This window comes from Diadema setosum, chromosome 12, assembly GCF_964275005.1.
Source record: "Diadema setosum chromosome 12, eeDiaSeto1, whole genome shotgun sequence".
NCBI classification, from domain to species: Eukaryota; Metazoa; Echinodermata; class Echinoidea; order Diadematoida; family Diadematidae; genus Diadema; species Diadema setosum.
This window is the reverse complement of record NC_092696.1, coordinates 9,979,595-9,994,904: the sequence shown is the minus strand read 5'-3', so window position 1 is coordinate 9,994,904 and position 15,310 is coordinate 9,979,595. Positions and strand designations below refer to the sequence as shown.

The 15,310-nt window shown below is 38.6% G+C and overlaps 1 protein-coding gene across 1 annotated transcript in view; it reads left to right on the top strand.

The window, feature by feature from the left end:
* LOC140235610 (serine/threonine-protein kinase BRSK2-like) overlaps positions 1-15,310 on the top strand; it is a 98,026-nt gene that overhangs the window by 63,590 nt on the left and 19,126 nt on the right. The window contains exons 6-11 of the mRNA XM_072315617.1: positions 4,181-4,249; positions 5,659-5,805; positions 8,369-8,403; positions 9,075-9,132; positions 11,828-11,940; positions 12,913-13,013. Of these exons, the coding sequence (XP_072171718.1) occupies positions 4,181-4,249; positions 5,659-5,805; positions 8,369-8,403; positions 9,075-9,132; positions 11,828-11,940; positions 12,913-13,013 (523 nt within the window). The remainder of the gene's footprint in view (positions 1-4,180; positions 4,250-5,658; positions 5,806-8,368; positions 8,404-9,074; positions 9,133-11,827; positions 11,941-12,912; positions 13,014-15,310) is intronic.

The following is a 15,310-nucleotide window of genomic DNA, read 5'->3' as shown; positions in this document are numbered from 1 at the left end:
ATTTTCTGAAAAACAAGCAGTACTGTAAACATGATATTTTCACGCATTTGAGCTGATGAGCTTTTTAACGGCATGAAATTTTCGCGGAATGCCTCTGGCGTTCAATGCAATGTAGTCAGGAACTTTTGCATGCATTTTAATTTCGTGAATCTGGGTTCTCGCAAAATTTGTGAAATTGAAATGCATGCAAGCATTCCTCGTGTTACATTAAGTGAAGCCTAAAGTGGATAAACAGAAGGAAAGAAGGAAGGAATGGGGAAGGCGGAGAGAAGGAAGATAATGAAAGGAAAATGATAATGAGGATGAAGAGTGTGATGATGATAACAGTGAATACGAAAGAGGGAAGAGTCGATGAAGATAAAAGGAAGAAAAAAGGGCAAGGAGAAGGAAGAGAAAGTAGAAGAGTGTTACTATCATATGTGACCCGCCACAACAAAAGGATCCGAAAGTCACTGACAGCTGAGCCGAGAAAATCGAGTTTGAAGTCAGATCATGAAAATTGGTCAAAACCATCAAATTTCTGTTTTGACATAATTTTGTAGTCTAATATTTTGTCTATCATCTGCTGAAATTTTGAAGCTAAATGACCAAAGGGAAGGCAAGAAAGTTACCAGTTTCTGGGCCATGATTTTCCGACTTTCAGCGGAACAGAAATGTGTTTGAAGATTTGGATTTAGCGCTGCACATAGGCTCCGCCCCTAGCAACGAGGGAGTGATCTTTAATTGGTTAGTGCATGGCGTCCTGGTTACAGATTGATTGTGCTTGGACCGCTAGGGCTAAGCTTGAATGAACATCGCAGAGATTGCTAGGAGCATACCTTCAAGGTAAAAACTGTCTTGCCTCCCCTTGATCACTATTGCATCTGAAGGAAAACTTTGAAAACGGTTTTCTCGAAATGCTGATTTCAATGCTGATTTCCTAAGCCACTCGACATACGCTAATAAAATTATTGACATCTCCGCAACTGAGTACTTTTATGAGTCGTGTTATATGTGAAATTCAAAGTGAATGATATCATGTTATTTTTTGAAAATCGACCTCCCCCGACTTTTGAATCCTTTTGTTGTAGCGGGCCACTATTATGTAGAAAGAAAGAATGACAAAAGAGGAAATATATGAAGGAGAAGAAAAAAAGGAAAAGAATAAGGAAAAGGAGAACAAGGAATATGAAAGAGGAGTAGGAGGAAGAAGAAGAGAAATATATGAAGGAGATGAAGAAGAAAGGGGCATGAGGAGAGAAGAAAGGGAAGGAAAAATGCAAAAAAGATTAAGGAGAATGAGAATTAGAATCAAAACCTTTAGCGGTGAGTGTACCTTTCTAATCTCTGAAAGGAGAAACTGCCTTGCACTGCTTTATGCATCCATTTTATAGGAAAGCGATACCACGTCATCACGTTTTTGTTACACTGCATGTTGCCATGGCAACCAAGACAGCTTGTCGGCATCAGAGAGCGTCGGCAAACTACAAAATGTTGCTTCACTTTTTCTTCTTGGAGGTGTTCCTTGATTTTTAAGGATATACTTTGATCCCACTGAATTAGCTACAGTATCGTAGTGCCGTAAAGGCAATGTACTTGCATAAAAAACACATCAATATTCCTCTCTGTATTACTTTACTGCTTCAGTCCTGATAGAATAGGGGAGAGCTGCTACACCAATCTTTTTTTTTTTTTTTTAGATTTAAGTTCATTTTGTTTGTGTGAATTATCTTCTTTTTTATAGTTTTTTATAGTTATTTATAGTTTTATAATCCATAGTATTCTACTCTCTAGGCGCGGTCAGACTGGCAAAAGATCAAGAAGTTTAAGATTGCAAAGTTTGGGCTATTGGTACGCACGCAAGCAAGAGTGCACTGTCTGCTGGCTAGTGATTGTGACTTACAATGCACATTGCCTCGCACTTCGGAGACACCACCTGCAAACAGATCGAGAAGTTTCGCGGGAAGTTTATGGTCACACTAGCAAAACTGAAGAGATCGTCAAGATCGCGATCTTAAATTTCTCGATCTTTTGCCAGTCTGACCACGCCTTCTGATACAATGGATATATGTGTTCTTTGTGGCACTGGCATTAAAATTTGAATTGAACTCTTTTCCTACAATCTAATGGTGGTGGATGGTGTTACGAAGCTTTGACATTAAACTTTGCAACTAACACCTTTGCATTCAGATCTTTTCCCCCATAGCTGTTAATTACTGTTTGTAAGTATGGAATCCTTTGAAAAGCAATTCAAAATAATGGAAGTTTTATTTACAATCAGGTTATAATCTAGTGTGATATTTAGTGTAGAGTTTATTATTGTGTGAAACTTGAGCTTTTTTTTTTTTTGCCAAGCATGAAGGATGTCTGAAAGTTTTATTTTCTTTTTACAATATCGAAGAATGGATACCAAATAATTTACACAGGCGAGAACTCAATTCAAATATGACGTGAATTATACAGGCCTGCATTCAGTAGCTGTCAGTACAGCTATCTTTTTTTTTTCTAATACAATACCCTACATTTGTATCTGTGCTATTCATATCAAGTAAAGAATATGGTTGATCCAGCATGACGTTAATACAAAATATAATTCAGTTTCACACATTGGAATTCTATCATCTGCCCAGATATAGAGATAAAATATGGTCCATGGGGTTCATGCTTGCATGCATTAGTGTGTTTTCACCTGGAACGTTATCCCAGCAGCAGATCTTCTTTATCACATGGGATCAGTGTGGTGTTAAACTCGCCCACGACATACTGTGTAGTTTGAAAACATGCAGAAATTTTTGAGAGGGGGATAGTGAAACAGTACTAGCCATTAACCTGCAATGTGCATACAAAAACCTCATCAGATCCTCATTTGGTACAGTGTACACCATACTTTGTGTGTGTAAGGATGTTATGTATGTGTTACACTAACATGATTGTCCATTTAGCGGAGGTTAATAGCTCATGAAATAGCTGCTCATGTCAAGTGTACTTTTTTCACCTCCAATTTATTCTGACTTTCTCACCCTGCATTGCAAATTAAGTTATTCAGATATACTTAGAGCCTACCTGTTTTTACTTGTTGTGTTTTTGCTTCCTGGCATTGCCAATTTGAGTATTTGTTTTCTTTTTATGTGAATTGGCATAAAAGTACTTATTAGCACATTGCACTGAATGATGCATCCACGCATCACAAGGCATCTTGTTGCTTTTGCTGATAAAATTGTTGGTGAGAGCAAGCAAGCCGATGGACGTAAGATCAAAAAGAGATGTCAGTGATACAGGCTGCTTTGTGTCTTCATCAGGCTGGGTTATGATGCTAGTATCTTTCTATTGTTTTTCTATACCTCCGCCAAGGGAGGAGGTTATGTTTTTGTTACCGTTGGTTTGTTCGTTAGTTAGTTAGTTTGTCCGTGTGCAAAATAACTCAAAAAGTAGGTAACAGATTTGGATGAAACTTGCAGGAAAGGTTAAGAATGATACAAGTAACAGGTGATTAAATTTTGGTAGTGATCCGAGAATTTTTTTTTTGAATTTATAAAGGATTTTTGATATTTTGGCAGGTAGGGTCAATGAACTTGGGAGTTCAAGCTGCGCGTATTTGAGGTTTGCATGCGTGCATTTAAGTGCGTGCTCGAGTTTCTGCTAGGGTGAGGCTCGCCGTGCAGCTGAGGTTTTATGACGTAACAAAGGCTTCTATATTGGGTAATCGGGCGACTTTCAGCACACAATGCTATAAGTACGTATGGATGGAAATCACTGATCTCTATGGAAGAACAAGATCAGTGGTGGAAATGAGCTGCATGCTTGGCGGAGGTCTGCGCTCTCAGAGTGCTTTTGTAGTTTTATTAATTTTTTTACAAGAAGTGTAAATTATAAAAAGAAATAAAATATTCCTCCCCCGTTTGCTCGATATGGCTTTTGGCAAGGGATCCATGATTTAACTCTTTACATGCCAGAAAACTTGCTGCTCTATGGGATTTGTTTGTATCATAATATAGTTCAAAATTTTAACTCTGATAAGTAAGCCTTAAACAAGTTATTAGTATCCATTCATTATTACTTGCCCAAGAGTAAAGTTTTAGTCACCAGGGGCAAGTGGGCAAGTGGGCAAGTTGATTCATAGTATAAATCCTCTCTTTCTATGCTGCATTTAATATTGTCTCATTCTATTCTTTTGCATCTTTATTTTTCTCCTTCCATGCAGGGTGAAAAGTATGATGGCAGGAAGGCAGACGTGTGGAGTGCTGGTGTTATTCTCTATGCCCTTCTTGTTGTGAGTATATCATTTTATTTCAAGTTGTTTATTTTTTTAATCGTTATTTCTGACAAAGTGACTGCACGGTGAAATATACAAAATGGTCCATTTGATTCCATTGATGGTCTATTACAATATGAATGGTAGATTACAAATGATCCACTTCCTACAAATTTTGCCGCAGTGCTTTGTACATTTCTTATTTTCTTTTTTAAACTTAAGTCTTTGAATACTGTAAAGCAAAAACAAAAATTTCAAGGCATCAAATTTGTGCAAATTGGAGCCGACAGCCTTTTTCACGGCATGAAAATTTTGGGCATTGCCACTGGAATTCAGTGCAGATAGTGCAGAAAAGAACTTTGGTGTGCATTTTGATTTCACAAATCTTGGCTCTTACAAAAATCTATGGTTTACAGTACTTGAATATTGCAATGGAGGGTTTAATAGGACCTGTGCACTGGCTAGGGACTCACTTTAATACATTTGTAGCATGTTAAGGCTTAATCTATGGTAGATTCAAGCGGGATTCTGCATTGCGCATTCTTAAAGAGAATGAATTTTAAGACGGCATCTTGCTTTCTTCTTTTTGTGTTTTGTGAGGGTAGCTATATTTGGATAATTCGGTCTAGCTTCCCTGAAGCTCTATTGTTCCACGTACAATTGATCAATTCACAGCAGACACTCAATTGTGTGTTGCACATGAGATGGCACTTGACGTCAGTCGCAAGGAGATAGACTGAAAATGAGAAAAGACAAGAAGTTTCCATTGAAGTACAAAATATCCTTATAGAATCACTAATTTAATGACATTTGCAAACGTCAGACCTCAGTATCATAATGTTTCATTTTACCAATCATACAGGTGGCATGAGAAACTCCTAGCAACAGTAATCACATTACAGAGCCTATTGAGTTACAGGAGAGATGCCAGCTTAATGTTTTTTGTAGTACTAATTTTTTTATTTTTTTTTTTGTCCAGAAAAAATGCAGGTTTCAGGGAAAATGCTGTTTAATTTCAAAATTGTAATCCTTCCCTTGCCTATTGCAGTGAAGGTAAATATACTCTTCCCACCATGTATTTTTAGCCCTCAGATTACTGCAGTGCTGTTTATGAGGTCGGCATCCTTTTCACAGTGAATGTCAGTTCTGTAACATTATCCAGCATACTGTAAAACAAGAAGCATTCTCGGCACGAAACTTTCCTGAGGTGGAGCTGACGGCCTTTTTTTTTTGCGGCATGAAACTTTGTGTGATTGAATTGCCACTGGCATTCAGTGCATTGTGTAGAGAAAACTTTTGTGCACATTTTACTTTTTGCAAATCTTGGCCCCTCTCAAAATTAGAAAAAGTTTCGTTCATGCGAGAATTGCTGGTTTTGCAGTAAATTTGCCACCCGAATCAAACCTTTAAATGCATTTCGCCACCAGGGGGCGCTGCCATTTGACGACGACAACCTGCGTAACCTGCTGGAGAAGGTAAAGAGGGGGGTGTTCCACATTCCGCATTTCGTCCCGCCCGACTGCCAGAACCTGCTGCGGGGTATGGTTGAGGTCAACGCAGACAAGCGACTGACGGTGAGTGTCGGGGTGATCATACTCGCCAACTAGTAAGATTTTATCAGATTCAGTAAGATTTTTTACATTCAAAATAGCAAAATCAGATTTTCTGTCAGAGAAATCAGATTTTTAAAAAATATTTAGATATACCTTTCATGTGTATTTTCTGAAGATTTGACCGAAAGTAAGATTTTTAACTTCAGTTTGCATATAAAATAAGATTTTTGCAATCCACGAGTAAGATATTTCATCTTAAAATGTTGGCAGGTATGGGTGATGTGTGTGGGCTGGCAAAACTAACTGACTCACTGAAGAAGCACCAGTACTCATACTATGTAAATTCTTTTAATTACAATCTATTATATTAAATAGGTTAGTCAAATACCGGTTAGTGATTGGCTAAACACAGTCACGTGATGGAGGTACATTCGTTATGTTCGCCCATGGGCGAACATTCTTGTTATGTTGCCCATGGGAAAACATTTTCACGTAACAAATACCCGCGCGCACAGTGAATTTGGCTCTGCGCGAGCTAGCGCGATCGAGTGCATTGTGCGCGTGCTAGACCTTTACGCTTTAAAGCGTACCATGATATCAAAGGTACGGTGTACGGTTTAATGTGCCAATTTCAGAGCGTGAAATCAATTGATAGTGATGGTATTTGACTATTAAACCCATATAATATAACAGATGATGACTTTTGTTGTCGGGAACATACCAAACGTTCGACCCTCAGGGTTTGAAATGCTATTTCGGGAGGCTATAAGTCCCTCGACTTCGTCTCGGGACTTATAACCTTCCTCAATAGCATTTCAAACCCTTCGGGTGGAACATTCGGTATGTTCCCTTCTTGCCAGTCATCATCTATATAATGTAGTGCACTGGTATCAGAACATATATGTATGTATACTTCATTTAAAGGTGCATGGTCCTGGTGTTTTAGTCAAATGCGTACGCGGGCGCACGGCGCAAGTTTCCTATAGAGACCTACGCTATCGACTCCTCTTTAGCGCTTACGCTTTGGCCCACTTCCCCGAGTCCGAAGAAGTCCAATCCACTGTAGTCAGTGGTCCAATCACAGTTCGGCTCATGATTCAGCTGAGGGAGATGACAGCTTTAGCAAACTTCTCTTGTGATGTCATAATAACAAGTGCATATGCACGCACCCTGGCATTACTACAGATTGCACGATGCGCAGAGAAGACAACAAAGGCAACGTTACTTAGCAACACCTACATATGTACGCACTTTACTCTTGATGACAGCTCACCTTCGGTAGTCTTCATATCAATGCTAACGGTGATCAGCAGTATCATCAACAGCGCCCTCTACACTACCGGGACTATGCACCTTTAAGTACCCTTGCCTGCCAAGTGAAAATTCACCATTTGCTCATATTACTATTTTCTTTTTAATAGTGCTGTATCTTGGGTTGTCCAAAAATAGGTGAAAGAAGCTTTGAAATCCTTTATGCAAAAAGATTTTGCTGTGATAATGAAATGCGACAATGAGAAATGAAAGCTATCATAATCAATTGTTTGTTTGTTTATGTATTTTGTTCGATTATGTATTTTTCTCTCTCTGATTATGGTCCAGTACCAAACAGTATCATGCTAATGCCCTGCGCTACAGTAATGGTATAGACAGTGCATGCATGTACAGGTCAACAGCATCAGTATCACTACTGGCTATGAAAATATCAGTCCACAGATGAAAATAAGGAATGACGAGCCAAGTTTGTGGATTAATTAAACTGATCTCATTCTTAATTGCTGAGTCCAAAATTATAGTAGAGTCTTTTAGAAAAAAAAAATAACTATAAATTTATAGAAAATTATTATTGTAAACATGTTAAATGTGTCATAACAGGAATGAATTTGGATCATTGCCAACTGCTGAAAATGGCTGCAATGATAGCAGCGTGTAACTGTACATCTTAAGTACTGACGATGGTGCTTCAAACCGCGTAACCTGAGTATGATGATAACTGGAGTTACGAAGTGCCAAATCATATGTCAAAATAGTATGCATTTAAAAGCTCATACTTCGTGTAAACCTATACCTTCAGATCAGCACTATTTTTTTCTGTGAATACTTGACATACTTCCTGCTATCAACAAGACGGAAATATGCTAGAATCAGAAGTGGAATATTCTATGCTGTGATTGCAAAAATGCAATAAGATGCATTAGAATTTTACAATGTGTGTATATTCCCAGCTGGTGAAGAGAAATATACAAGGCTAATAGTAAAAGTAGTATGCATATTTTGTGATTGAATATCTATAATCTCTGGGCTGTTGAATGTGATCCATGAAACATTTACTGTAAAACATGATATATTCGCGGCACGAAATTTTCGCGAATTGGAGCCCACGGCCTTTTTCGCGGCAAGAAATTTTCGCGAATTGCCACTTGCGTTCAATGCATATAATGTAGATAAGAAATTTCGCGTGCATTTTAATTTCGCGAATCTTGGCGCTCGCGAAATTCGCGAAATTAAAATGCACGCGAACATTTCTCATTTTACAGTATATTGTTTTGCTTTTCTTAGACTCTTTCCTTTCTTTTATTCTTTACAGCTGTCACAAATACAGAGACATCCTTGGTTTGTACTGTAAGTATCACTGTACAGTGTTTTGTATCTTTGAAATACAACTGTACATTTCTAATGTTCTGGCCCCCATGATTAGTATTGTGTGATTCTAAATCACTTAATACACAATTGTACAAAACAAAAAATGGCAGAAATGGCAGAAATCAAATTCTTACCAACCTTGCAGATGAAAATGCATTAGGTAAACTCTGTTATGCCACATACACTGTACATATGTACTTTAACCCATTGAGGACGGGCTACTTTTGCTACAACATGCATTTCCCATAGACACTTGCCCGAGTATTCTCGGGACTCGTCCTCAACGGGTTAATAGCCATCAGAACACAATTTTTCTGTACATGATTATTTATTGAGAAAATCTTACTTTTGCATTCCTTTTTTTTAAAGAGTATAAAAATATGTAGAAATGGAAGAAAATAAAATGAAGTAAATCATTTGAGACTGCAGAACTCTTATAACTATAATAAACTATATAATAACACAAATAGATGTGTGTGCTTGGAACAGTTACTGTTAATACAATGTATATTATGCGATGGAATAATATGTGTGGTTGTAAGTTTAGGTGGTGATTTTGAGGTTAATTTTCTTTTCCTTTAATGCAGCCCTTTTGAAGTGCTTCCTATTTCATTTTTTTTTGTTTTTTGTTCTGTTTAATTTGATCCCAGAGGGACAAGGAATGACAACCAACCTGAGTCAGATCTTCCCAAGAAGCACCACATTAAGGTAAGATTTCTTAAATGCGACCCTGCACCTCAAAACAAACAAAAAGTCGCCAGACATGAATTTTTAGTTAAGACCATATTCTGAAAGAGCATACTTTAAGCTTTAAAATGATGTATAACTCAAATCAAATGGACTCTCCTAACCTATCTAAATATTGGAAAGAAAGCACAAACTCAAGGAAAGTGTGAACTGAGAAAAGAGGCTCTAAAGTACAGTGTCTATTCAAGCGCTTAATCTTTACCAAACCGTGCTGGCTGTGCGATGAATGGGACAAAAAACAGGAAGTAAACCACCAGAGTAACAACAATGAAGGGATTATCAGATTAAACTGAAATTAAGCATGCCTCATTAACACATTATGTCCATAATTAATGCCAATTTTCAAAGCAGTAGCACTATCCTTTCAAAAGTTATTAGAGTTGAAAGTGAAGAGTGTGGACAAGGTTTTTCAGAAATGAAAAAGGGATTCTAAAGACACACATAATCACACTGTTCTACCAAAAATGTTCGAGATAAACTGCTTAAAAAAACACACTTTCCTGTCCGTTTTATGATACCAAATTTTAGCATAATGTAAAAGAAGACCCGCTCTTTCAGAAAATATGAAAAAGTCAAGTTCGGCTAGGTTGACCCATTTCACTTATTTTCAGTCCTCACGCAAAATCAGTGTGTGCGACTTTATGTTCGTTTTGAGGTGCACAGTCACAAATAATGATATTAAACCAAGGTAAGGTAAAATATCCTCCCCCAAATCTCCACATGAAGGTAAGATCCCAGAGTTAGGCAAATTACACAAAAACCAGACTGTGAAGTATTTAATAATCTGATGGCATCATATTGGAGTGCAGTGGTGATGTGGTGCATTTGACTCTTGCCTCCAACAAAGTTTCTCATGGCCTAGGTTAATAAAACAAATAGCAGGTAAAATCACCACGCATGAAGGTAAGATCCCAGAGTTAGGCACATTACACAAAAACCAGACTGTAAGGTATTGAATAATCTGATGGCATCATATTGGAGTGCAGTGGTGATGTGGTGCGTTTGACTCTTGCCTCCAACAAAGTTTCTCATGGCTAGGTTAATAAAACAAATAGCAGGCATTGCTACAATGTAAAGGTCATCATGACGATTTCAGTACCTTCTGGGTCAGCTTATATACTGTGGTAGAACTTAAGTTTATCACTCTACCCACCTGCAATGTACAATGTAATATTTCATCAGTGGACTGGAATTCATGTTTCATGGAGAAACAACCATAATTATGTAGTATCTAGTCTTTCTCTCTTTTAAAAAAAAAAATTACTAAATGGTACCTTACTATAAAGGCATGTTCTGAACACCTGAATAGTATGATAACATGGGACTAGGTTATGCAGAAAAACCTGCCATAGATACCACATCATGTACTTGCCAACATTTTCATTTGAGAAGGCATTAGAATCCAGGCTACCTGCTGTTGTACGAGAAGCGCTAGCTGGAAGGCTATTCAAAAATGAAATCTTTCAAAGTGGTAGTCTACTGCCAAGTGTTGTAGAGTTGGCAAGTATGCCACATGATATTGGGGGGGGGGGGGGGTATTAGAAATTATTGAAATGCAGTCGTAGCCTTCCAAATCAGTGCAGTACCTGATATTCCTGGACTAATGATGTCGAGAGCTCACTTTAACCCATTGAGGACGAGTCCCAAGTATATACTCAGGCAGGTGTCTGTGGGAAATGTGTGTTGTAGCAAAATCAGCCCGTCCTCCAACAGGTTAACCCGTTGAGGACGGACTGATTTTGCTACAACACGCATTTCCCATAGACACCTGCCCGAGTATACTCGGGACTCGTCCTCAACGGGTTAAGGGCAGCCAAAGAGAATAGTGTTTCAGGGCCAAACTTGATCCCAGGAAGTTGATGTATCTAAAGGAGGTGGGTTGGGGAACAAGCAACTGGTGGGGTTGCAGGAGAATTTGCAGGTGAGAAAAACGCTAAAGGGGGTATCTCACCGGGCTTGAAACTAGTTTGCGACTAGTTCGCGACTCCAGATTTTGCTTGTTGCAGAGAGGTCTCCGCGACGTCTCCGAGATGTCTCCTGAAAATTAGAGTCTGTGAGGAGTCGCAAGAAATTTATACATGTTTGATTTGTTTGGGGACTTTTTCCAGTCTCCGCGAAGTCTTCGTGATGTCTCTGAGACGTCTCCATCAGTTGCGGAGACGCCGCGGAGACTAATTATATCCGTGACTGCTGAGATGTCTCCGCGACGTCTCAAAGACGTCGCCGAGACCTGCTGGAGACCAGAAAAACTGGTTGAGAGGTCGCGGAGACGTCTCCGCGACTCTATTTGACGCTGTTTGACCTACTTTAGAAACCACGTGACCCATCTGCGTGCTGACATCCTGCCTAGATCAAGTCAGGTGATCCTTCAATGGCTCCATCATATTTGAAACCTTTTGACACCTGCCATTACTTCTACCAACATGCCACCCAAGAGACCTTGGTGAGACTGCAAGCCATTTTTATGTTGGAGATGTCTCCGCGACTGCTGCGACTGATAAAGTTGGAGACGTCATGGAGACGTCTCCGTTGGTGAGATACAGCCTTTAATCCTTCCTTGCTTGACTGTACTGGTCTAGTGGCTTCTATCCTACCACATATACAGTAATATGCAAAGGTGCAATGTATAAAATCTGCTTGTCTTCACCCATGCCAGATACCTCCCATCCTCGGTGATGAAGACATTGATCCCGATGTCATCGCAAGCATGGCTTCACTGGGCTGCTTCAAAGACAAGCAGAAGCTCCTGAGGAATCTTCTCTCAGCCCAGTAAGACTCTTTGAGGAGAAACTTGATTTCAACTCCATTAAGACTTTGATAAATAGTGTGCAGTCAAAACAATTGTGACCCGCTACAACAAAAGGATCCTAAAGTCGCTGAGCCGAGAAAATCGAGTTTGTAGTCAGATCACCAAAATCTGTCAAAACGTTCGGATTTCTGTTTTTACATAATTTTGTAGTCTAATGTATCTTCTATCATCTGCCGAAATTTCGAAGCTAAATGATCAAAGGAAAGGCCTGAAAATAGCATTTTTCTGGGCCATGCTTGGCTCGCCCGTCAGCGACTTTAGGATCCTTTTGTTGTAGCGGGTCACAATTGATTTGTGTTTCCAGTTTGTTGATGGGAAAAGCCAGCCATGTTTTATCGAGTGATTCTGTAATGTGTGCTATTGTGACATTGTGATTTTGCTATAGTGGCAGTGTCTTTACAAGAACTTAATAATGCCTTATTGATATTACTCAGTGACAAATAATCACACAGGGCGTCAGCTGAGTACAAATTACAAATGTATCCCCCAATAGCAACTTTAGAACAGTTAGAAACAAAATGAGGCAAAGCGGCATGCGTTCTGCACTGTTCATATTAGAGTCACAAAAGGTGGGTAATTGTACCAACGCCCGACCGAGTGATGTGCATTATTTGTTTTATAAAATCGGTGACATGATTTGAATTCTGCAGCAGGCGTTTTTGCAAGATTCCCAAAGGCCAGCACCAGCTCCAAGCTAACTGAACCGCACACACACAAACTACATTTTGTATTTATACAATACCTTTGTAATACACAGGCAATGCAGCACTTGTTAGTACATTGTAGTTGTTATTGTACAAGTTCCTTAGAAAAAGTGAAGTTGGACCTTTCGGCAAAAAATAAAAGTCTGATCTTGTGATAGCTTTCAGCCGATCGTTTGATTAGGATTCATATCATCATTATATGTATTTTTTTTTTCTCTTATCTTTCAGCCACAATTCAGAGAAGGTGATATATTCACTGCTATTAGACAGAAAACAGAGAAAACCCAGCTTTGAAGATGAGCTGGAATACAGGACAAGATCAGATTCTGGTGAGTTTCCGGACCTTGTTGCTTCCTGTGTCCCATGATGCAGGAACTTGCGAAGCTTTTTAACCACAAGTGTGCGTGGTTGTTTGAGGCAGCTGTAACTTTTTGTTTTGATTTCTATCATTCAATACCAGTATTTCATATGATAAAAAAAAAAACAACTTTCTCTTTCATTTGTTCCCTAATTTTGTAATATGCCACTTTTTATTTCTCAGTTAGTAGAGCACCGGGCTAGCAATCCAGAGGTCTCGGGTTCGAATCCGGATGGAATCCCATTTTCTTTGCTCATTTTTCCACAAATCAATTATATTCATTTCTGGGCAGTTTTCTTCTGTTTGCATTTGTTACATACTGTACTCAAAAAGCTGCATCACTTTGGTGATCCCTCGCATTTATATAATCCCCAAGTTGAATTATCCTTCGGGTTTATGCCAGGTTCAAGTCTGTGTGTGTGTGTCACACACAAACACACTGCTATACATGTAGCTTCTGACTATCCGAGCATTGAGAATTTGGGGTTTCTGGGACAAACACTGAACTAGGGCTTTCTATAGCTCAGTCGGTAGAGCACCGGGCTAGCAATCCGGAGGTCTTAGGTTCGAATCCTGATGGAATCCCATTTTCTTTGCTCATTTTTCCACTATTTATTTCTATTACAGAAATACCAAGAACCTTTGAATTCCTGTTGAATTTAAAACTTCCTTGAATTGACAACATATTTTAGAAGCTTAGATTGAATTTTGTATGTAAATGAAATACACACATGTATAATTAATGGGGAATGAAACATTTTCTCAAGTACATATACAATGTATATGTACGAAGTTGCATTTAACAAACACTTTAGCCTTGGAATTTTCTGTCTCTATTGACTTGTCTTGGTAGTAAGGATGAAAATAATTCTAAGACTTCACCATGACTGAAATGTTACCATGACGACAGGCATGTCATTCTAGCTCCGTCGTCTGCTCTGTGGCTGACATTTGGATACATGTACAATGTATGTCCTGTGTGTTTCCAGAAATGTGAGAAAACCTATACTGTAGGTAAATGTCATCATTTCTCGACATGATATTTACTTTTTCAGACAGAAGACATATTTAGTAGTGAAAACTGGCGAAAGAGAAATGAGCGAGAGTGAGAGAGAGAAACCAAAGCTTTTCAATGTTGCAGAACAATTGGTCATTGTGAAAATGTCATCTATTATTCAGAGCTAAAGATTTTAACCTTTTGTGTTATTGAATTTAAGTTGTGCAAGAAGTGAAGTGTAAGGCCAACTTGCCAGTTGATAATATTTTTCAACAGGGTTCTTTTCATCAAATCTTGAGAAGCTCCTTTCTCACAACTGGCAAGGTTTAAGGACAGTAATAACAACATAATACATTGTACATTATCATCGTGATCGGATGTTTGAGGAGCGCATTAAAGATGGGAATTGTTGGCCGCTCAAATTTTACTGTACAAAACGAGAACGTATTGAATGAAATGCATCTACTCTGGCCAATATATTATTTCCCCATAGGCTACCGTTTTTACTGGCTGTTCAATAATTAGGTGATACGCTATCAGCGTATCACCTATTGTGATTGTCAAAATCTCTCTTTATTTTTTTTTATTCTTCTTTCTTTCTGGACAATTTTGTGTCGTCAATATCTCAACAATGACATTACGGAATGACATGAAATTTTCAGTCAACATGTCTCATAACAATATCTAGCCACAATAAGGTTTTCATGACAGTAACATATCTATGACGTCATTTAGGCGCCATTTTGTGATTTTCGGACCTTGTCACATGATCGATCATAACTTCATAACTAGATGTAATTTCTGCGTCATTTTCGGTGGACATAAAGTTCAGGTCACGCTCTATCTTACTTTTTAACGCTAGTTACCCAGGTCTTCATTACGCGCGCGTAAGAGCGCGTCAAAATTTTAAAAGGCTCAAAACGACTTCCCAATGGGAAATCTCGAAGTTTCAGACAATTTAAAGCGTTTCAAACATTTTCTCGCGTGCGCGTCCGTCCGCGCAATTTCGCGCGCAGAGGGCGTAACCAACATGAAAATGCAATTTTTTTGACTGATTTGGATTCCTGATACTTTGAGTAACAATATCCACTGATTTCCGATCGATGTTGACCTATAACAAAGGAATGCGCTGGCGTCAAAGTTGAAATTTCGTGTGCGCGTCTATGTGGAAATATAGCGAAAAACATGTCTTTGTTTATTTCGCAATAGCTCTTTAAAAAGTCCGTTGACCCTATGTTTTTATTGCATATTACAAAAGCATATGAATTGGA